At 54.4% G+C, this 21932-nt stretch overlaps 4 protein-coding genes across 4 annotated transcripts; 3 read left to right on the top strand and 1 right to left on the bottom strand.

Annotated features, from left to right (window-relative positions):
- Positions 1–139: 139 nt before the first annotated feature.
- TGME49_309190 (hypothetical protein) lies at positions 140–11390 on the bottom strand. Its single transcript, XM_018782567.1, has 9 exons — positions 9600–11390; positions 8558–8689; positions 7540–8065; positions 6417–6588; positions 5802–5955; positions 5486–5554; positions 4760–4950; positions 3842–4058; positions 140–3578 (listed from the first exon to the last, which is right to left on the bottom strand). The coding sequence occupies exons 3-9, from the start codon at positions 7978–7980 to the stop codon at positions 2354–2356; spliced, it is 2469 nt and encodes an 822-aa protein (XP_018635628.1). The 5' UTR covers positions 7981–8065; positions 8558–8689; positions 9600–11390; the 3' UTR covers positions 140–2353.
- On the top strand, positions 9352–11341 carry TGME49_309185 (hypothetical protein). The gene is made up of 2 exons (XM_018782566.1): positions 9352–10200; positions 10448–11341. The coding sequence occupies exons 1-2, from the start codon at positions 9997–9999 to the stop codon at positions 10553–10555; spliced, it is 312 nt and encodes a 103-aa protein (XP_018635626.1). The 5' UTR covers positions 9352–9996; the 3' UTR covers positions 10556–11341.
- TGME49_309180 (hypothetical protein) lies at positions 11061–12732 on the top strand. The gene is made up of 2 exons (XM_018782565.1): positions 11061–11411; positions 12189–12732. The coding sequence occupies exons 1-2, from the start codon at positions 11354–11356 to the stop codon at positions 12563–12565; spliced, it is 435 nt and encodes a 144-aa protein (XP_018635627.1). The 5' UTR covers positions 11061–11353; the 3' UTR covers positions 12566–12732.
- A 310-nt stretch (positions 12733–13042) lies between these two features.
- Positions 13043–18870, top strand: TAF7L (TAF7-like RNA polymerase II TAF7L; the record flags this gene model as incomplete). Its single annotated transcript, XM_002364145.1, has 7 exons — positions 13043–13361; positions 13769–14030; positions 14682–14988; positions 15691–15790; positions 16177–16379; positions 17046–17364; positions 17910–18870. 7 exons carry the CDS (start codon positions 13043–13045, stop codon positions 18584–18586), a joined length of 2187 nt encoding a protein of 728 aa, XP_002364186.1. The 3' UTR covers positions 18587–18870.
- Positions 18871–21932: the final 3062 nt, after the last annotated feature.

Here is a 21932-nt window from a genome sequence, read left to right as displayed (position 1 = left end):
CCGAGGCGACACTTTGCAGCCCAGGAAGCCACAAAGGATGGATGCGTTTCCTCTCTGCGAGTATAAGAGATTCACACTCTTTATGAACAGTCTTTGAGATGCTAACAAGCGAGCGTTCGGTCAGAGAAATGCAGTGAGGCTCTTCAGATGGCTCACTCCGTTTCATTGAGAGAAAATCTTCGTCGAGGCTGGGCGGGACCTGACATTGTAGACCACAGCAGGCTAGCTCTGCTGTTTTTGCCTTTGATCCTCAGCCTTTTCTCCGTGAGCATCAACAGCGATTAGGGGACGTCACGTGCAGAAGGATTTCCGTGGCGCTTTGTCCATCTCACCACCAGAACGAATATCAGTTAGAGGTCGCCAATGGCAAGCACAGTTTGATGTTCACAGTGTCGGAATCTACGCCGATAGTTTTGTCCGCCGTTCTTCCGCGTAGGCGGAGCGACAAGATTCAGAATCCCTTGTTGCTTCCGCTAGGAAAAATGTCTGACCATGAATCCCTGCAGTGTCTCACTTCAAGGTTCAAGATATATCTCAAACTTGGCGGGGCGCCTCGAGGAACTCGTCGTAGTGCTATCGCGACCACTGCTCAAAAGGATGTTGTCACGTGACGTGCATATAATCTGTCGGCAGTCACTGTAGCCTCGCGATTCCCACGGGGGTTGTGTGGGCGGCTACAGGTTCAAGAGCAATCGCGGTATTAAGGCAATCGCGGGCGGCTCGCGGGGGTCGCCTGTGCCACCCTATTTTATAATGTGTTTGTCGAGCTTCGTGAGCTTTCACATCAGATGAAAGCCCGACTCGCCCCGGGTCTGGAATGCTTGTGGATGTTATATAAGAAACTCCAGCAATCGCATAAGTTATTGGCACTGTAACAGAGAGGGCGGAGCCCCAGCTTCTTCACTTCATCGCGGAAGATAGCAGCATTCCGGTGCTACCGCACCCCATTTATGTGGCAAAGCGAGAAGCACTTTGTGAATCCCTTCTTCATGCATTAGAGCAGAAAGGATCAACGAGGTGTCGAGGTGCCTGAAACGAAAAAAACGCTGCCTCCAGTGTGTGTTCGAATGTACCTCCATCTGGCTAGTCGTGAGTACCAGACTCGACCCCATTCACTTGCACTGGGAAGGCGGTCGGTGTCGTCTATTCTGCAATGTTTTGGGCGGAAATGACGACGACTTCGTCCGTTCAATGTGAATAAGCACCGCCCAATTGCGAGACTGGGAACTCCTCTGCTCTCGCTTCCCTGCACACCCGTATTTCCTCAGGCAAGCCCGTCAAAAAACATTACCGAAGGACGAGCGTCACGGGTACCTTCTTCACTAGAAACAACGGAGACCGCAACCAGGACAAGTGTCAATGAAGACAGTCCAAGAATACACGGAGCACATCTGCCGCTGTATGTCGACGCGGATCCCTCCACACTTTAGGTTGCGTGCCACTCTGAATCTTTACGCCAAGGACTTGACAGCGTGTTCGTTTCCTCTACTCAACGGGACTATCCTCCAGACAAGAGACAACAGCTGTCCTCAGGACTGCACTGTTCCTCGATACTTCGGGCAGTGCCAAGAATCCACGAGGCCACCGAGGCTGCTTTTCTGGTCTGTCTGCAGAGGAAGCTCCAATACGGTGACAGTCCCTGCTGCCTTTGAAAAAGCAGTTGGTCGCTTTGCACCTTCTTGTTGTTTTTCCTTGCATGCACAAAAGACTCTTCCCTCTGCGTAGGTCCCATCCCGACAAGGAGCCTTCCATGCCGCCAGTGACAACGTCCTAAAACAGCGGACACGTGCGTCCACAAGGTCTGGCGTCTTCTAAGCGAAGCGAGGACGCACCCACGGTTTCTTTCACAAGGACAAAAAGCTTTCCAGGTCCTTCATGCCACAAAAGAGTCAAGTTTTCCACGTGACTGCTTTCAGAGTACGAAAACTCAGCACGCCGTTTCCGCCCCGCCGAAACAGACGGCTGTTTGGTTCGCTGTCTTCGACACCGATCACGAGTCTGTCCATTTGTGTGAGGGACCCGGTGAACGAGAAGAGCCCGATCCGGCACACCCCTCGACGCATGCGTGGTTCGTTCACTGGCCTCAACTGGCCTACTTTGTTTGACCCCCATCAGTTACCTGCATTCCCCTACAGCTTCGTCTCTTGTTCATTCCAAGAGTTGCCACAAACATGTTCAGCTCTCAGGGTGGACAGGACGACATGGTTTGTTCCTCCGCCCTCTGTCGAGGCCTCTGCTCACTAAACTCCGCGCTGAACGTCCGCGTCCGTTCCCTTCTGTTCCCGTCCCTTTCCACGTTCCTCCCATGCCGAGGAACCTCGTCTCCGCAAACGCTCCGCTCTTCTTCTCCGTCCTATCCGAACTTGGGCCGCTCGTCCTCGGGGTCCCGCGGCGTCATCTCCCCGGGAGTCAACAGAGGCGTTTCGTTGCCCTGAGGTCTCGCAGGAGGCACACGATTGAGAGACTCGTATTTGCTGAGTTTGACGGTGGAACCAGAAATCCCGTTTCCAGCACCCCGCTTCGACGCGGCCATGCTCTTCCTCCGTCCACGCGCTGAACCTGCACTGTAGGGCATGTGTCGATAGCCCTCGCCTGAGGAGCTGAAGTGAGGGAGGCCGTCGAGGGGCAGCGAGGAAAGTTGACCGGTGTCTTCGCGCCGCCAGTCTGACGTCGGACTCTCTGCCTCGAATCTCTCCCTGCTACCATTCATCATCGCAGAGTGTCTCTTCTCAAGCTGAAGAGAAAGAACCTTCTGCACATGTCCGCGGAGCCCCCCGAGCTCGCCACTCCCTGACGACGGCCTGTCCCGGTCCAGCTCTCCTCTCAAGTCGCCAGAGCCGCTCGATTCGCTTCCGCTTCCCCCCCACGCAAACTCGCGTTCTTCGGGCGACAACTCGCCAGCACGGGCGTCTCCTTCCCCGCTGGCTTCTCCGTTCACTTCTCGTTGGGACCCCGCTCTGCCTGCAGGCTTCCCAAACGCGTCCGGAGGAAAAGACGCCCCCTCACAGGCGCCATCTGCAGGGGGCGCGACGCCTTGGGCGCCGCCTCGCTCTCCAAAGTCTGCATGCGTGCCCACTCGACTCCAAGCCGCAGCCCGGCTCCCTTTCCTTTCAAGAGTTGTCGACGTTCCAGACCCAGAAACCGTGCGGCGCATGCTTCTCTGGCGACAGGCCTGGCCGTCTTTGCCGCACCTTGAGTCAAGGCCAGCCTCTCCAGCCCCGTCTCGCCGCACCCTGCGACGCCTCAACCACGTCTTCACATCCGCCTGCCCTTGCCTGCGAAGTACGCTTCGCCACTCCGCACACAGCTGTTTCATCACTTCACGGTGGACAGCTGCGGCCTGGCGCATCACAGCAATGCTTCTGCTGGTCTCGCGACGCGGAGCCTCACTCCGCTTCCCTCTCTCCCGTGGAACGTCCTTGAAGGTCACCAACGCCGCCGACATGCGCGACGTCTCGGCTCCCCGGCAGGACATGCGACTCGTCGAAGACCCCCCACACAACGACTGCCGCCGCTTGTTCCGCTCTCGTCGTCGCTGGTGCTTCAGTTGTTCGATCGATGCCTGAACGCACATTTCCCTGACCGCGCAAACACGAACGAGAAACAAGGGCAAACTGACCACCAAAACACAGAGAAATCGGCAGAAACAGTCATTTCAGCGCCGGCCTGGCGCTCTCTGCCCCTCGCGCTTCGACTCCACACCTCCACAGAAGTACGTTGCTCCATAGATAACCCAGCGTGACACAGGGAGAGTCAAACACATGGAGAGCGAGGGCAACGTCTCCTGCGGTGGTATTTTGTATGTCTGGGCGCTGGGAGTCGATTGGCAGACTTGGCTTACCAGATGCACAGGAGCATAGCATCGTAGAATTCGGCAGTGAAACCCTCGAGAATGCATTCTCGGTTTTTCCGGTCTGATCGCTGGATGAAAATCTTCTTCTTTGGGTAATTCCAGTAGCCATCTCGCATGTCCCACGCTGTAATGATGCCGAGCTTTTCCGACTGAAGGCCTCGCGCTGCCTGGAGATCCGACTTGGTGTAGAAGGTTAGAAACGACTCTGGTAGGGACGGCGCAGCAACCCGTCACTTCCGCCATCAAACCATGAAAAAACGACGACTTGCAAAAGGAACTTTCTCGCACCGCAACATTCCCGACAGTCGCACCTGCCCTCTCCCCACATGCATGGCCTTTCCCACGCAAATACTTCTACATATATATATATATATGTATATGTGTATATGTGTATTACTAGGTGTGTGTGCATGTGTGTACACGTAGGGAAGGCCGTGAGGCTGCGGGGGTCGGACTGCGTGGTGTCGATATTCTTATTCTTACACCGTGGACCCCGGTGTGTGTGTGGAGATGGAACTTTCCAAAACACCAGCAAGCAGACACCACCGCAGAAAGGCCTCCTTATTGGCACGAGCTTTCACTGCGATGTGGAGCCTCCAGACAAGGAAACATCCCCTCGTGTCTTTGAGAGCAACAGGGGTATGTTGAGGCAAAGCAGACTTCGCTCCGTGCATATTTGCAAGTCAAAGATAATGTGGACGGACTGCTTCGAATACTTGACATTCGTTTTGATAGTTCACTTCAGTGAGATTCAGACACTCAAAAGTTCTTCATGACAGCAGCACACCACCACCCCAATGGACTGCTTGAGACAGCCCCAGTGGTTACGATGTAAGGCAGTGCGAGTAACGCCACGGCTTGTGCGTGCGACGATCTGCGCTGACCTCTTCTCTTCCAGTGTCTCACCTGTGTCTGTACCATCCATGACAAAGAAACGCATTTTATTTCCCTTGACCGCAGAGTCCCAGATTCCGTCGACTTTGACAGCGAGACAACCTTTCTTGCCGACGTCCCAGGCGCGGTGATAGCCGAGCTCCATTTCACTCAGGATCGGCAGGCCTTCGCCCGCAGGGATCCACGCTGTCGCTCGGATTTCTCTGGTTGAAGAAAAAACAGAAACGCGCGCGAGGCACGACGGACGCGATGGCGCGAAATGCACGTGAGCAAAGGAGCGGAAGAGAACGCGAGGAAATGAATCAACTCGGCAGAAACACAGTGTCCTGGTGCAGCGCCGGAGCGCGATCTCCCGAGGGATGAGCACAGATGCAGCCAAAAAAATTGACGCCGGCGAAACGAGGGATCTTATCGGTGTTGATCCATGGAGAGAGGCCGAGAAAAAACGCAGAGGAATGGAGACACACAGAGGTCAAGTCGACCACGCGCAAATCCTTACTCAGAGAGGGGAACACGGCGGAGCTCTGCCGATTTCGATTGTATTGTGCATCGACTAAACCGCTTTATTCAGCAGGTCTCCATGCGCATGGAATGGTGTCTATCGGCTAGGACAGCTCAATCCTGGACCGTGAAAGAGAAAATACGAGAAGGGTACTGCTTGAAAAACAGGACAACACAAGACGGGAAGAACACAACTCCTGCAAGCCTCTGTGAGGCACCGCGAAAGACAGGACGTACGCAATGTCGTCTGGAGTGATCAGGGGCTCTTCATCCTCTCCGAGATGCAGATCGTCCGCCACTTGATCGCTGAGAACACAGTCCAGAGAATGCAGCAGTGTCATGCTGAAACGCACGCAAGACCCCATGGGCCTCCTTTCGAACTGCGGGGAGAACCGACCACTGCGTCGACAAGCCTGCGTATTTGAAAGAGGCGTATGGAACCAAACGAAATGAGCGCCGGGAGCCTGAAGAACGAATCAGTCACGCCGATCTCTTGTTTATCTATTCGTTCTCCTTCTTCCCGGTTCCTCGATTGCTTTGCTTCGGCTCTGACCTAATGTCCTTGGAAGCCGTCACGTCGCGTCTTCGAATTCTCTGTCGGACTTTTCCATGGTGCTTGTCGGGGAGGTTGAGGTCGTCTCCTGGCACTGACGGGGTAGGTTGAGTCGCGGGACCGCCTCCGGCTGAGATGTCCTCGTCGTTTGCCTCTGTTCAAGGGGACAGAACGACGGAAAAGGCGCTGACGATTGAAAAACACATAGAGGCAGGGCGAGGCGCAAGAACGGCCATAGTCGCCGACGCCGCAGAGACGCCCCACAGGAGCAGAGCGCTCACCACCCTACAGACGTAGGCACGAAGAGAAGAAGAGCCGAACCCCCTCCCCCCCCGAGAAAGAAAGACGAGAACTGCCTTAGAAAAGAATGAACGGAGCGTCCCAAGGGACAGCACCCACGAGGAGCGAGTTGCCGCTGTCTGTACAGATGTATACATATGAGTAAGGGGAAGAGGATAGGTCAGCATGTGGAGAAGGCGAGAACAAAAGAAACGCAGGACGGCCACAAGGAGATCCGAGAAGAGAGAATGTAGAGAAAAGCGAAGGCAGATGAGACAGATGAGACAGACGGGAAACAGCGAGCACCGCATGCACGCATTGAATCCTTTGGCATACCGTTGAAGGGACCGAGAAGCGTCTCCTGATTCATTTCGGCAATTTGCTCTCGCCAGTCTTCACCCAGGAGTTTCCGGTAAAATCTGCCGAGGTCCGCGCTCATGACGCTGCCCTTGTGGGTGGCTGCCGCAGTTGCTCCCGCGGGGTCTGCCGCGCTTCCCGTTTCTGCATTCTAGACAACAAGAGAAACCAGAGACAAAGAACAGAACTGAAGAGAGAGGAGAGACAATAGGTGGACAGCCAGACGAAATGTGAATGGGTGGGGGGGGGGGAGGGGGGTGAAGATGGGCAGCACTTGGCAAGAACGGAGACGTTCCGACGAAAGGTTTGTTGTCTCCATTCGTCTTTCCTTCTCCGTTTTCTCTCCACATTTTCCCTCTGGTCTCCCTCCTTGTTTTCACAGGGACGGGCTGTTCAGCCGTGAAATTCGCTTCCTTGCTGAGAGTCGGCGAACACCACCTCTATATATGACGCATCCTTTATCTCTTCCTCATCCCGTTCTGGTCACACAGATCGCAGACGCGCCAGCCGTCGTTCAAGCACGGGGTCACGAAATGGAATAAAGGAACTCGTCTCGACGCCCTGTGTCTCTCTGTGTTACTGTTTCGCCGCAAGATGTATGCTTTTCTTGTCGACGCCTTTCTCCTCTGCACACTTTTGACGGCCTGGAAGAAACTGTTGCCGCCACCATCTGAGTGGAAATCCATCTTTTCTTTCCAGAAATCCAAGGATGTCGTCATTCACTCCCACCCCTGTGTGACTTGCGTCTCTCTCTCTCTCGCGGCTTCTGCCTTTCGTGCATTCTCCGGCGGTTCACACGCGCAAACCGCCAACTTCCCCCCCCCCCCCCCATCGCAGATTGTCGAGTCTTGAAATCTCATCGCTCTGTCTGTTTCATCTAAGCCATAGAAGTTCCGAATTCAGACCCGTGAATTGCTTTGTTGGCCTTTCCCTACGTACACATCCGAAGGGCGCAGTTACAAAGTCACTCCGTTAGTAAGGAGCATCCTGTATACGCCACCAGACAGGCAACAGCGTAGGAGGGCGCACTGGAACGTCGAGTTTACCGTCGAGTTTACCGTCGAGTTTACGGACTCCACCCTCCGGCGTTCTTTTGACTCACTCCGTTGATGTTCGGACCTGTCGCGAAAGACGCCAGCCTGTCGGGGACTGAGTCCTCCAGAGGCTCTTCCTGCTTTTGCTCCACAGCTTGTCGCAGGTGCGCCGTCGCGATTGCCTTCATCGACACCTGCGGATGAGGCACAGAGTCGAGGAAGTATTTGGACTCCTGGCGTCTGGGGAAACTCTTGTATCTGGAGTCTAGGCGCTCGGGGGCTCCTCGAGCATTGTCGGGACTCAGTGGGTCCTCTGTCGACGACGACGCACTGTTCTGCACTTCGGGAGCTCCTTCGACGCAGCGACCCGAAGGGGCAGAGAACAGGGAGGACGGAGACTCGGAGGCAGCAGAGACAGAGAGAGACGGCGAAGACGACAGAAGTCCTTGCTCCGGCGAAGCCTCCAGCGCGGAGACAGGGCCGACGAGTGGGGACTCGGCTTCCGCCATCTGGTCCTCGCAAGCCCGTGAGACCAGCAACCGCGAAGCTGGGTGAGAAGGAGGCGGCTGGAGGGCGCGCCTCGGCCGTGTCTACCTACGGAGGCAGACGCGGCAGGGGAGGCAGCGAGAGCGCAGGCGAGGAACGAAGCTGGGGCAACTTCCGCGGCAACGCGAGGCTCAGGAACGGCGAAGAGGCGCGCGTGCTTAGCGAGCAAAGGTGCAAAGTAACCTTAATGTGGTAAACAAACTGTGGGAGATCTAAACCGGGAGGTGAACTCGTGACTCTCTGAGAGAGGAGGCGACACCGTGGGCGACGGGTTGCTTAAGACTCGTAGAGTCTTGAATACGGGCAGCAGAGTCTCCTGTAAGTACCACCGATTTGAAGGTGTTTCTACGAGACCACGAAGAACTACTGCGAAACGACAGAGAAACATGCCGCAGAAACGAGAAACACGGCAGGGAAAAAGCCCACCGAGAATGGGGAACCGAACGCACAATTCGAAGCAGGGGAGACGACGATACAGCAGGGTCACCAAAGTATCCAGTGAAGCATTGCAAGAATTCGGATACCTGGAGAGAGGCTTACCGAAGAAACACGCAGCCAAAAAGAGTGGTGCCCGCGAGCGCTGTTGGCGTGAAGATACCGCGGTAAGCGAGGCGCCAAATGGGCTCAGCACCGGGCAAGGAATGGATCACGCAATAAAGACGCTGAAGAGGACTGAAGATACCGGAGAAAAGAGGAGCAACGGCGGTTACAGGGAGGCTGCAGAGTAGACGCAGGCAGAGCCCAGGAAATTTTTGCACAGAGTCTGCTGCGAGCAATGCGGAAACAAGACGCTGAGACTACAGTCGCTGGCGCCGAAGAGCGACAGCTGCAGACTTCGCGGCAGAGGATTCGCTCGCCGCATCTGAATGCCGGCGCCTACGTTAGCGAGGTTACAAGAAGCGTCGACAGCAATTCCAGTGTACAGAAGTCTCTTGTTTCTGTCCGGAATTTGTGTCGGGCAACAGTCGGGGCCTGTGAGCAGTCGCCAACACTGTGTGAGCGTTATGCTTTGAGGCAGCTCAAGATTCCACACTAGTTCCCGCTGTAGCTAAGAGAAGGCCACTGTTGATTATCATTGCGTGCGCGAGCTGGGAGTGTTTCCCTGTCGCGTTCGTGAGCTCCGTCTGTCGCATCTAAGTGGGCAACGACCGCGGCGAGTAGATCGCAGCAACAGACCCGGCTACGAGGAGCCGCCGGCACACTTGAAGAAGTGTCTATCCGTGAAAAGCCCAGAGACGCCCTTCTTTCGACCGAGGCACGAGAAAAAAAGACCTTGCGTGAGATGTTGCCCGCGGGAAAATTCCACGCAACTCCCGCGTATTTCGACATGTGAACGGATTCTGATCCCCGAGAGTCGAGTATTATCCATACATACCAGGCGTAAAAAGCGTTCATCCAGTTACTCAACAGGTGCCAGGCCAACAAGAATCCGGTTAGTGCAGAAACTTTCGAGACGGTAACTGCGTTCGACACGACCGTGCGGAAACGCTGACAATGCCTGGAGAGGCGAAAACACGAAGCGACTCGGAAAGCCGAAAAACTTGTGCAGTCCAATTTTGCAATGACCTGTCGCCCAGCTCACCGAGCTGCTCATTGTCCGGCGATTGTTGACCAATTCTCGCGGCGTTCGATGGTACTGCCCGTGCCTGCATGCGCCTGCAAGTGCGAAGGAAAAGGGAAGAGTCCGCAACTTTCAGCGAGTGATTTTGCTTCGTGTATAGCTCCAGAACCAATTCGGGCAGCGCTCTCGAAAACCTGCCTTCTCTTTGAGGTTCAGGAGGATTCCCTCACAGTTGCATACGAGGTCGTCCTGAGTTGTGGCTAGCCTTTCCGCGGAGCCCCCTCAGACAATAGTGTGCTGCTAAGCCGCCAACAAGAGTGAGGCCCAAAACTTGCCGCGTACAAGACATCCAATTGCTATCGAGACGGAGCAGCCTTGTTCCTCTGCACAAAGTGGAGACAAAACTTTGGAAAGGGACATGATCTTGACGGCAGGCGCTAAAGGGGCACCGATACGGCTGCCACCCACAGCTGCCGATTGTTGTGGTGCCCTCAGTTTCACTTTCATATGTTCTTTCGAAGTTGCTGTGGTCCACGAGATCCGAACTGTAGTTGTTTCAGAGATTATGAGACAGACTCCGCGTGCTCGGCCTCTCTTTTCCCCGGACGTCTGCTGGAACCAAGTAGGTGGCCTGCGAAAGACTGGCTCTGCGTATCATTTCAGTAGACCATGTTGATGCACTCTGCAGCTACATGGTTACAACAAATCGACAAATGGCCACGTACTGCAGATTTAGCGGCTTCAGTACACACAGTCAACCCTGCCTCAGGGATTTTGAGATGGGGATCGGTGAGGACATCCAGGCTTCACAACAGATTCAGTGGACAAAGCTACAGATGATATGTGTTTCTTTCCCCTCCCTGCGACAGCACTACGCCTGTGGAGCTCTTCCTGCAGAGCTCTTGACGCGAAAAGCACTCTCCAAGGATCTCAAGAGACTAGCGTGCTTAAAAGCAGTACGGAATGCAGAGGACTGAGGACGGAAAATAAATCAGTGCCACACTGCAGGATGCTGCAGGTAGGGCAGATCCGACATTCTCCTATCAAACGCCATCTTCGGTAACTGTTCCCGAAAAAACGTGGTCCAAAGTTGTTAGCTTTCTTGGAAGGCCGGATGTTAGTAAGGACACAGCGCCTGCCGACGGTCTGGCTGGCGTTCCATCCACACACTTGCCGAAGCGCCGACGGACTGGGCAGCAGGCTGACACGATGCCAGTGAAGTTTCTTTCAGAAGGCACACATCCTGCAGCCAGCAGAGCAGCCCCCATTCGCTCTTTTCGTCGATACATAGCAAAAGTGAAGGGGCGTTTCTTGATCTCCGGTGGCTTGCGGATCAAGTGTGAAAATGATGACAACGCACAAGCCAACGAGGCAGACGGGTGCGGAAGGCATCTCTCCTTTGCCTCGGTAATTATTGCCTTCGGCGTCGTGTGATCACTATGAATTACTGAGTGCCAAATCATCTTCGTGAGCTTCTAGTTGACTCTTCACTGCAGAGGTCAAAGGGCTCCGCTTTCTTTCGCTCAATAGTGGTATCCCATCGTTTCAATCCCGTTCCACCAATGAAAGTTTACTTGATGGGTTTCTCGTGAAGTACCAAACACTGTGTCCCATTGCCGAAATCGTTACAGGCTTGAGACTCTGTCACAAGATGCGTGTGTCTCACATTCAGATGAACACAACTATTTGGTCGAGAATCCGCCGTGATCTGGGAGGTTCTAACAGTTCACCATCCCATGGACTCCTTAACGTTCCTTGCCTCGTAAACTTTACATATGAACTACCTGGAACCCTCGGATACTCTGATAAGATGGCTACTTCGACTCCTCTGTGGTACAGTCTTTCATTTCGAGTCCGATGTGCCAGCCGGTCGCCCATGCGTTTGCTGCAGGACAACCGTAGCAATATTTCCGTTATTCCACTGCTGGTTTCACGACTAACAATTGACGTCTGTTCTCGTCTAACACACGCAGACGATCACGCGACACGATTTTGTGCCACGAATCACTCCCAGGTCACGGAGCTCCCAGACGTATCCAGAGTTGCAGACAAGACGGTGTGATATAGTAAAGCAGCTATGTTGTACCGCTATTGTAATTTTTTTCAAATAGCTGCTAATGGAAAGACAACGCTCTGCAGCGAAGCACTTTGTTGTCGCCGACCTGCAGAGCTTTTTCAGAAATAGTGAGTCTGCGCCGCGTTATTGCTTTCGAGACGTGTGAAGCTTGCCTGTCACCAATTGTACGTCTCTGAGCGTTTGACAAGCCATTGGGTCCTTTACTGTCGACCCAAGCATCAGGCAACAAGACTGCTGGAAGGCTCAGAGTCACATCCAGTCCTTCACGCATCTGTGTAGGAGGGTCTCGTGATGCCTGTGACATTTGAAGTTGCCTACTGTTTTTCCTACGTGACATCAAAGAGATACGTACACGAAGCTTCTGGACACTCGCGTAGAAAATTGATAACAAAATTGCTATGCGCAGGCTGGTGGACTTTTACCCGGCTTATGCTTCAGCCTGTGAAATCCACAGCATGTGTGTTTTGGGGAAAAATGCGTTCGCCATGTAGCTGGCATGCGTTCTGCCATCTCAGTGTCCTATTTGCGCACAGACGTGAACCGCTGCCGAGGCTCCACTTGTCACCCCAAGAAGGAATCGGCTTCTCCTGAATCCGTTTTTCTACCCGAGCTTCAGAGGTGTTGTTCCTCTGCTTTTTTCCCGGTCCACAAAAACGCCGGCAGCGTTTGGCTCTCCCCTTTTTGCGGAGACGGCGTCGCCCGGAGGATCACTTTTGTTGGGGCTTCGGTGTTTTCTCGCCGAGGCTGTGCATCGGTAAATCCGTTACGCCCTTCTTTCTTTACCGTTTTGTCTCTTGTGACGCTCACAGAAGAGACAAGAGTGGAAAAATGCAGCAGCTGTGCACTTGCAGGGCACCTGCTTGGAGCTCGGCGTTTGCTCTCTGTCGACTGTTTGCGTCCTACAGTGTAGGCTGAAGTCAAAAAGTGTGTTGATCGTCCTTTTCTTTCATACTAGACCCTGCATGTATGGCTTGCACACCGCGTTCTTTGTTTCGCACAGAGAGAGCGCCTGGCAGGCTGGCGCACAGAACCTTTCTTTCTGGGACCACAATCCCGTGCCATCGTTTTCGTCTCGGCATAATCTGTTTTGTTACCGTTCGGGGAGTTCGTCTGTTTTTACTTTCTATCCAAACTCCCGAAACACCCGCTTGTTTTTGTTCAGAGTTCGGTAGCTTGGATTCCAGCGCTCTCGAAGCAAAAAGAGCCCGTCACGCGCTTTCCAGCACGGGTGTCCTTTTCACTTCCTTTTCTCGCCACACTTGGCCTCAGCCTCTTCGTCTGTTCACCCGTTCATCCGTCCTCTTTCGTTCACCGCGTTCCTGTCTCCTGTCCACTCTTCACTGAACTGTTTCTCGTCGGCTCTCGCGCATCCTGGCCCCCCATCCCCATGAGCTACTTTTCTCCGCCGGCGGAGGGCGGGACGCCGCCCCCCGTGCAGGGGATGCCTCTCGGAGCGCCGAATGCTTTCTATGCCTCGGCAGAGAATTCAGGCCTTTCTTCTGACAGCCCGGACGCGTACGTCTTTGCGCAGCAGTCAGCTGTGATGGCGCAGACCGGCGACGCCATCGGAGGCATCGATCCCCAGACGATGCTCGCTCAGTCCCAGGTTGGATATGGCATCGATGGCTCTTCAAGTCAACATATGGTGCAGGCAGAGGCCTACATGCACTGGGCCGGCGCACTGCCCCAACAGGTTGCCCCGGGAGGTGAGGCAGAGCCGAAGGCAGCAAAAGCGCCGAACACAGGGCAGAGAAGGGTGCTCGACCAAGGCGTTTCAGAGGAGAGGCGAGACCCTGTGTAGTTAAGGGGACAGTGGAGACACAGAGTGTGGCTCGCTGACTCTGCACCTGTGGCGTCGTTTCTCGGTCGAGCCGAAAATGGTTTTTGAGTCGGCTTCCCTCCGTCTGGTGTGTTAAGTCCCCTGCCGGGGTCCGTCTCTGTTGGCTCCTCGTGACTCACCTCACCTTTCTCTCACGTGCCTTCTTCCGGCCTTTTTCTAAAGCGAGTTTCCTCCCGCGACTCCCAGGCGCTGTGTAAAGTGTCTCCACCTACATAGGGTGCCATTATCCGCCAACTGCCACCGTCTGTCTCGCTCTGACTTGTTGTTTCGTAGATCCGTACTCACAACTGCCGTCTGGCCTGCCGGGTGCACTCGCAGGCCCTGGGACCTTCCCTGGCGCCGCGTCACTGCCCTTCGCGTCCTCGACTCTCCCCGTCGGGACCGCCAGGCTGCACCTCGCATCTGGCGAGAACGCGTCCGTGGTGAGCCGGTCGAGCCGGTCGGCGCTTGGAAGTCAACGCAGGGCGCCCATGGGCAAGGCCGGGCCGCCGGCGAGTCCCAGCCAACACCAGGCGAACCGCGAATTGGCGAGGAAGTAAGTGAGGCGCAGAAGAGCCTGGAGAAACCGACGGAGATGAGAAGCGAGCGCCGTCGCGACACTCCCCTGTTCTCCCCTCCTCGCGTTCCTCCTCGCCTTCTCTCGCTGTCCTTCCCCAGGTTTCCGGCTTTCAGCTGGCCCGAAGCCGAGGGTGCACAGCTAGGCAGCAAGCAGACACAGGAACGGTGGGTGTGAAGGGGGGAACCAAGAGACGCTTGAAGGAAAAGAGCCAGTGGAGAGGATGCCAATCACCAACGCTAAGACAGAGGTGGAGATCGATGAGGTTGGCAAAGCCACAGGATCGAGTGCAGGAGATTCCGGCCGCTCCACGCAAAAATGTTTATTTTGCGGTGTCTCCCTGCCGTTTCCTGTTGTGGCGGGGACCTGCCGCTTTCGAAAAGTGGACGTGCGAGACGAGACTCGATGTCGCCTCTCTCTCCTTGGGGAGTCAGGAGATCCGAAAAAAACCGAGTCGGCGGGTGCACAGGTCTCTCAGGTTCCAAGAACGAGATGGATTCTGGGGAGTCGGACTGAGCGCGAGGTGGGACGGGGGGACGGACGGGTGGCACCTCTTTCCAGAGATGTGATGTCTTTTTTCGGAAAATTCCTCTGTGTTGTAACTGCGTCTTCGCGTCCTTTATGCTGCAGGCAGCAGACTGCCTTGCGTCGAGGTCTCTTTCTTGCCACGGAGTTGGAAGACTGGATGGGGGAGGATTGCCCGGGCCTCGATCGCCAGTGCATCATCCGTTTCCCGCCGCCCGTCGCCGCGCTTCTGCGGAAGCGTCTCTCTGCCGTAACCTCTCTTCAGTTTCAGAGTCAAGCCAGCTCAGAGGCGCTGGGAGTGGACGGCGCGCCGCAGGGACCCGCGTATCCCGCTGGCTGTTCCGCGGCAAACCCTCTTGGCCTCATCATCACCCCGCGAGACGAGTGGAGCTACCGCATCTTCGACGTTAAGGTACGCAAGAGCGAGCGACGACTGGCGAACCTCAGATCTAAATGGGAACAAGGAAGGTGTCTTTTCCCCCGTCCAAAGACGGCGCTCGGCCCGGCTCTTGCGCAGAGATGTGACGAGGCCTTTTCCTCCAGCTGAAAAGACCCGGCGAGAAGACTGACAGAGACAAAACAAACGCATTCATGCTCTTCCTGACAAGTGGATCGAAGTTCTCGCCTTCACGGTTGCTGGCTTCGTCGTTTGTCCTTCCACGGATCCAGACTTTATTACGATACACACACGCATCTAGATTTGTTTATTATCAATTGTGTATATTCCTATTCCTCTCACTTTCACTTGGTTGTGTTTCCCCGCATGCATACGTGTATACACAGACACACATTATCTATCTATCTATCTATCTATATATATATATATATATATATGAGACGAGGAAATTATGAAACATCGAGGTGCGACCCCTACAGTGACTTTTGTTCGCCACGCGACAGGCGTACCATCTGGAGTTGGAGGCGCGTACATCTGGACGGTTACTTGTGTATCGTGATCTCCCGTATCTGTCGGTGTTGTAGAAGCGTTGCAGTGTTGGCGCGCCCGCGTATTTGTTGCTCTCTTTTTTGAGGACGAATACGACTGCATCTCTCGCGTGAGGTGTGTCCGGAAGCCTGCATCTGTGGAGGCTATTTCTGTCTCTTCCTTGGCCAGGTTGCCGGCCACAAAGGAAAGTTGCGAGGCGTTTTGGTCGAGCTTCCGACTCTCGTCGAGACGTACAAGTCGCTCGACGGCGATCTTCTCTTCAAGTCGGGTACGCAAGTGTCTCTTCATTCGCGCGTTTGTCTTGGTGGAAAACTGATTTTCGTCAGTGCAATCAGTGAAAGCTCTTCTTCTGATGTCCTTGAACGGAGGTGCGACCGCGTTTTCCTTCGTTCTCTTTACAACTCTCTTCTCGCCCGTATCTGAGCCGGTTTCTTCTTCTTTGTGGAACAAGATGACACGAGAAAGACACTCTTCGGATGCGACGCATACGTACCGCGCTTTCTGGTGGGCGCTTTCTCGCTCATGTTCCGTTTCACGGCTTTGCTCCCCTCGTTTCCTCGTTGCTCGCTTCTCTTCTTCGTCTTTCTCGACCTACTTCGTCTTTCTCGACCTGCTTCGTCTTTCTCGACCTGCTTCGTCCGGGTGCGCATGCAGGAGACATTTGCCAGATGATTGTCGTCTTCGACCCCCAAGACCCGCAGGAAGCGATCGATTTGCAGGACCTGAGTGAACGCCAGCAGTGGGAGTGGAAGGCAGGCCTCACTCCGCCGACGCATCGCATCCGAAGCAGAAAGTTCAAAAACTTGGATTTGTTTGACAGACAGGAAATTCGGGATGCAGAGCTCCAGGTTCTCGAGGTGAGAAGAAAACAGAGGCGGGAGAAGAGAGAAGCAGTGAGGCGGCCTCAGGGGCCAGAACGCCGTAGGAGCGGTAGCCCGCGACGAAACGGGAGAGGCGTGGGCAGAGAAGGAAGAAACAGAAACGCGTGGATGGTGGCAGTTCTTGATTCGAAACGGCAGAGGAAGAGGAAAGAAACGCAGGAGGCGTTGGCATTCTGCAGAAGCACCATGTCAGCAGTCGCAAAACTGAGATGCGTCGGCGTCTGCGGTACAAACGACACGGTAAAAAACACACAGGCAGAGAGTCGAGAATGTGCAGAGAAACGGGCAATATTCAACATGGGGGGACAGACGGTGCTTGCCTCTCGTTCCTCGGCAAGCTGGAAGGTCCGTCTCTTCGTTCAGTGCATGCTCCCTTTATACACGCAAATCTCGCGTGCTCCACGCCTGTCACAGCGGCATCTCTCTCCCTGTTTCTGTGCCTGCGCTGAGTTTCTCTCACTATGTCGATGTGCATTTGTTTCTCCGTCTAGGGATTTCGCCATCTTCTTTCTGCCGTCCTGAGGCGCTCGCATGCATGTGCGGGATCTCGTTTCTTGCATCGGTGTTTGCCTTTCCGGCGTCTCCAACCTCTCTTTTTTCGACAGCTGGTGCTCCCTCTGTGTCCTGCTCGCCCTTGTTCAGCTGCTTCACTCAACGCGGCGAGACAACTACGAAATCGAGGTCCATACTCTCCACGAGATGCACCGAACATTGGAGCAGCAGAGAGAAGCAGCCGAAGGAAAGGCGCCCAAGCCGACCGCACCGGGCGCGACGTCCACCGGCACAGCAGTCATTGAGCATGTGGTGAGCTGCGACGACGATGTCCTCTCCTGGCTGGACTCCGTGGGCATGCTCCACAGCGCTGCACCTGAGATGGACGCGGATGGAAGCTTCTCTGACTACTCGGACGTTCTTTTCGACTACACTCCTGCCGCTGGAAGTGCGACAGCCGCTACGACAAGTAATGCCTTCCACAAAGAAGAGAAACGCGTATCCATGTGTCTGTTCCGTCTTGAGATGCGATCGCGGCGCCTCTGGGAAATGAACGGGTGATCCTGTACTGGCGTGGAGAGGCGCGCAAATGGCCACAAGAATGCCTTGCCGGTATCAAACACTGTAAACAGGAACGGATGTGTGTCGCTTGTAGGTTTTGAAGGGAATGTGAGCTACGACAGATTAAGAAAACAGTGGACAGAGAGGCAGATGGTTTCGTAGAGTCACACCGCGGTGGTGCGGCGCTGCTGAAGAGTATCTAATGTATCTTTACTAGTGTAACTGCTTTAATAACTATGTTGTTTGTGTATTTTGTAAAAAATTAAAATGTTTCAGTTTCCCAGAACCAAGTTGCATGCGTCTCTTTTTCCGTAATATGTTTTCCTGGGATCCCTAAGAGTGACGTAAGAAAAGAATAGAACGAGAATATTCAGAAGGAAGCGGAATTCCTACGTTTACAGCCAGAAAGGATGTCGACCTTCCGCGATTTGGTGTCGTCTGTCCTGTCTCCAGACTTCGCAGCTCGTGGGCCAGGAGGCCCCCGAGGACCTCGAGGCGGCCGAGGCGGCGCAGCTTGGCAGCGAACTGCGGGTTCCAGGACTCAGCAGGCAGGGGCTCCAGCGTCTCAGGACAGCTTGATCTTCGGTCCGGAGGCTCGAGGCGCACCACTTGAAGACGAGGACGGAGCAGGCTCGGCAGTCGGGATCGGAGGGGACCTTGGCATCTCTGGGGCTCCGCTGGCGAGTGGATCAGGTCCTGGGCGGCTCATGGGGGTTGGACCTGGCGAGCTGCCGTTCCCGCAGGCGCAAGTAGCTGTCGAGTACCCAGGGGCGGAGGGAGCAGTCGGCGTCCCCGGCACTAGCGAGCAGGAACTTGAGACACGCATGCGCCGGAAGGAAGAGCGGCGCCAGAAGAAGCTCTTGAAGAAGGAGAAGCGGCGACTGAAGAAGGAAAAGAAGAAAGCCAAGCGAGACAAGAAGAAGCAGGGCCAAGGCGAAGGCTCTGGCGCAAACCCAGGCGATGGCGACGGGGCGGCGGGAGTCGTGTCGAGAGGCCAGAGCGTCGTTTCCTCTAGTCAGGGCGACACAGCGAGAGGTGGAGAAACAGGCGAGAAAAACGGGAGTAGCTCGTCGAGCAGCAGCGACGAGGACGAGGGTGGGAGAGACGATGAGGACACTCTGATGCTGTGACGGCCGACGGCAGTTGTAGGGATGAGAACCCTACAGGGAACGTGTACCCGAAACTTTTGAAGAGATAGGGGAAAAACGTAGGGCACTGCGAAAGAAGGCAGGGGGGGGGGACTTGCGAATGCCGAAGGCTTTCCTCCGCTGTTATGGCATCGCAGCGCATAGACCACAGAAGTGATGGACGGACTCGCACTTTGCTACGGACGTGACTTCTGATTTAGCCGTCAACAGTAGTGAGGGCTGTGTCCTCTGCTGCTCTGGTGCATAACTAGCCTTTGTAGCGGAGGCTTGTGAATCAGGTGCTCTTTGACACTTTGCTGGACTGCTGGCCTCACATCGGCCGTCTCGCGTGTCTGGAAGCAGTCTTCGTTGTCGGCTTTCAAGCTGGTCGGTGTTTTTCGTGTAACAGTTTTCTTGTCATGACAGCAATTCGACAAGGGAAGCCTTGCCGCCTTGGTCAGCCAAACTAGTATATGGAAGGGGTCATGTGTAGCTTTCAGCGCGATCAGCCTCCGGAGCCAATTCTAAATGACACCAGGTGGCAGAATAGAATGTCTGCTATCGGAAGCAAGCCATCTTTTTCTAGCACGATACAGGCTTTTGCACGAGACCACCCTCTTTTGTGGCGCCGATACGAGCGCCCGCAGCGCTATGTTTATTCTTAACTTCACCCCACTGTTTCTTAGTGCAGAGGGTAGGGACGTCATTGGACAATTTCCAGGGACTAGGAGCTCCAACTGAGCATTCTTTAAATGCGTTTTCTTTGTGCAGCCGTGCTGAAAGAGAGACGGTCGTACTCTACAAATGATGCTCTGCCGCACAATGACCTCTCTCAATTCTCCTCTCAGCTATCTGTCATCAGTATTCCCAATGAGCGTCAGCCATCATGAGCTGCACATGGTCATCATGCACCATGAAAAAAGGCATCGAATGCTCAGAGATGTTCATATGGTTCACTACCATCGTGTACGGCCACTGGCAGACGACCTGCGGATGTTTCAAGCGGCTATCCAGCCAAGGGACTCAAACATTCGCTTTTCGCAGTACCGCCATGCCGTCCTGTTTCTACTGTGAATGGCGTGTCACAGCCATACGGGCGATTAACTACGAAATGACTAAAGGCAGGATTGGGTTACTCCCCAAGTGCCCCATTATACCGGACGATCTGAGTGGCTATTTCACAGTCGGGGCAGAAACGACTATCAACGTAATCATTCTGAGGGAAGTTGGTTTCGTACAGCAGCTACTCGCTAGCAGGCGCTGCCAAAGGACGAAGAATAGATGTGAAGACTCCAGCAGACTGCCACGAGTAACCTGACAACAGACTTTTTGTCCACGAGATTGCGATTCGCCTGAACTCGGGTTTGATCCTCTTTCCGTTGTGTGTATGTTCTGGCGAATATCGTGGGTAACCTACAGCCTCCGGGGGATGGTTCGAGCTTCCCACGCATGTGAGTAGTGGGAATGGTAACATACAAATAAGTTTTCTTTTGTTTCAAATTTTAGAAACACTGGTCCAACACGATAAACTTCATGCCATCCGTGTGTCTTAGGCGTGGCTAGTCAGCTCAAGTACACACGAGCTGGGCCAGTAGCTGAGTGGAAACCAAATAGTCGTCACACAGAGTGATAGCTCTCGGTCCGCCAAAACGCTACCAGGCTTTTTCTCGATGCAGAACACATGCATTCATCAGGTAGGTGCACGCAACTTCCCCGTTCAGCTGGCCACTGTTTCTGTCTTCCTCTCGCCGGAGTGGCAACGACGGTAACGAAAGCATAGAGCGAATTCGCAATTTCGATTCAACTTGGCGGTCGCGATGCTGAGCGCCCTGCTGCTGAGCGCCTACTTGCTTCTCCCGGCGGGAGAAAGCAGTGCTGAATCTAGGACATTCTCTGTCTCCCGTCGAATGGATGGGCATTCCCCGAAAGAAGGGAACTCAAGGAGTGTGGACACCGGTGTAGAAATGATGGAACACACAAGAGGGCATGTCCCGTCCACGGACATCAAGACCTAGCGCATCGAGCGCTTCTTCGACCGACGCTCTTCATCGACAAGTTTAATACGTCACCTGCGAAGCCAGCGTGAGAAGAGAGGTGACCAAGGTTCCCTTCAGAGTCTGCCAAAGAACCCGAACAAACCTTTCTAATATGATGCGACTCCAGTTTCTTCAAATTTACGTTTTTGCTAAAGCAAACCACGATAAAACACAGTTCCTTTTGAAAGCAACATGGCCAGATGGCGTTCCGATGGTGCGTCTGAAGCGGCGAAGAGTTCCATTTTTCGGGACGGAGCACACAAGGAATCGCAAATGTTCCCTCTCCACATGAGTGTCAGGAGCTCGGGTTCATCTGAAATTCACACTACGTGGCTGTGAAGAGTTGACATCTCTCGAATATTTTTCGTCTCCGCGCTAAAGACTCCAACTGAAGTAACGCTGTCGCACGTGAACCGGACACTATCGTCGTTTGCCGCCCTGACGCACGGGGATCTCCTCAAAGAAACTTCTCACGAGTCATTCTCACGTTCTCAATCAGGGTAAGGACGCCAAACACTCTATCTGAGTGTTTTGAACTCCTGCAAGTTGCAACCGTGCGTGAACGAGAATGGACAAAATTATATAACTACCTTCAAGCGTGGGGAAACAGAGGACCGCCATCCCACAGCAGTGAACAAAGATGCTTTATTGCGGCACTTGAAAGGCTTGTTTGCGGAAGTGCTGGATCAGTGCGTGGATTCAAACATCCCCTCTCAGCGGTGTTACACGATTCGCAGACTCGATACATCTTACGACTTTGCCCTCAAGGCTGTCACAAATGTTGAGTTCATATCCGTTTCGAAAGTTGCAGAGAACTTGGTGCAGTCAAGATCAAGAGCCACTGCCAGCGCTGTTCCGGGAGTCTTTAGTCCGAGCGACTTGGAACCTGGTAGCATTAATTCACACACTCTACTACTTATGTTGCCCTTGACCACCGCGCGGCTGCTGTACTGCGTGTTTCCGCGAGAAATTACTGTCTTTGGTTGAAACGGCAGAACTCCCGGCCACTCCCTCGGAAGATCGAGCCCTTCAGCTGTTTTACTACCTATGTGCCATCTACGCACACCGCCCAGAAACTGCCTCGCACAGTCGCGACTTTGTTTCGCGTTCCATGAGGCTCGACAACTCAGGAAAGACTCTTTCCGTAGACGTGTTCGTCAATGAAAGGAATTCTATGGCGGCAGACTATCACTATAAAGCCGTAAACTGCGTCCGAGTTCACCTGTACTGCGATGACAGGTGCGAAGCAGAAGCCGAGCGAGAGACCCTTGAGCGTTCACTCTTCGAGTCCGACGCAGCGCTTTTTGGCGACG

The sequence above is a fragment of the Toxoplasma gondii genome, chromosome XI (genome assembly GCF_000006565.2).
Source record: "Toxoplasma gondii ME49 chromosome XI, whole genome shotgun sequence".
Lineage (NCBI taxonomy): Eukaryota > Apicomplexa > Conoidasida > Eucoccidiorida > Sarcocystidae > Toxoplasma > Toxoplasma gondii.
The sequence above is the reverse complement of the archived record's forward strand: the minus strand, read 5'-3'. Positions and strand labels throughout refer to the sequence as shown.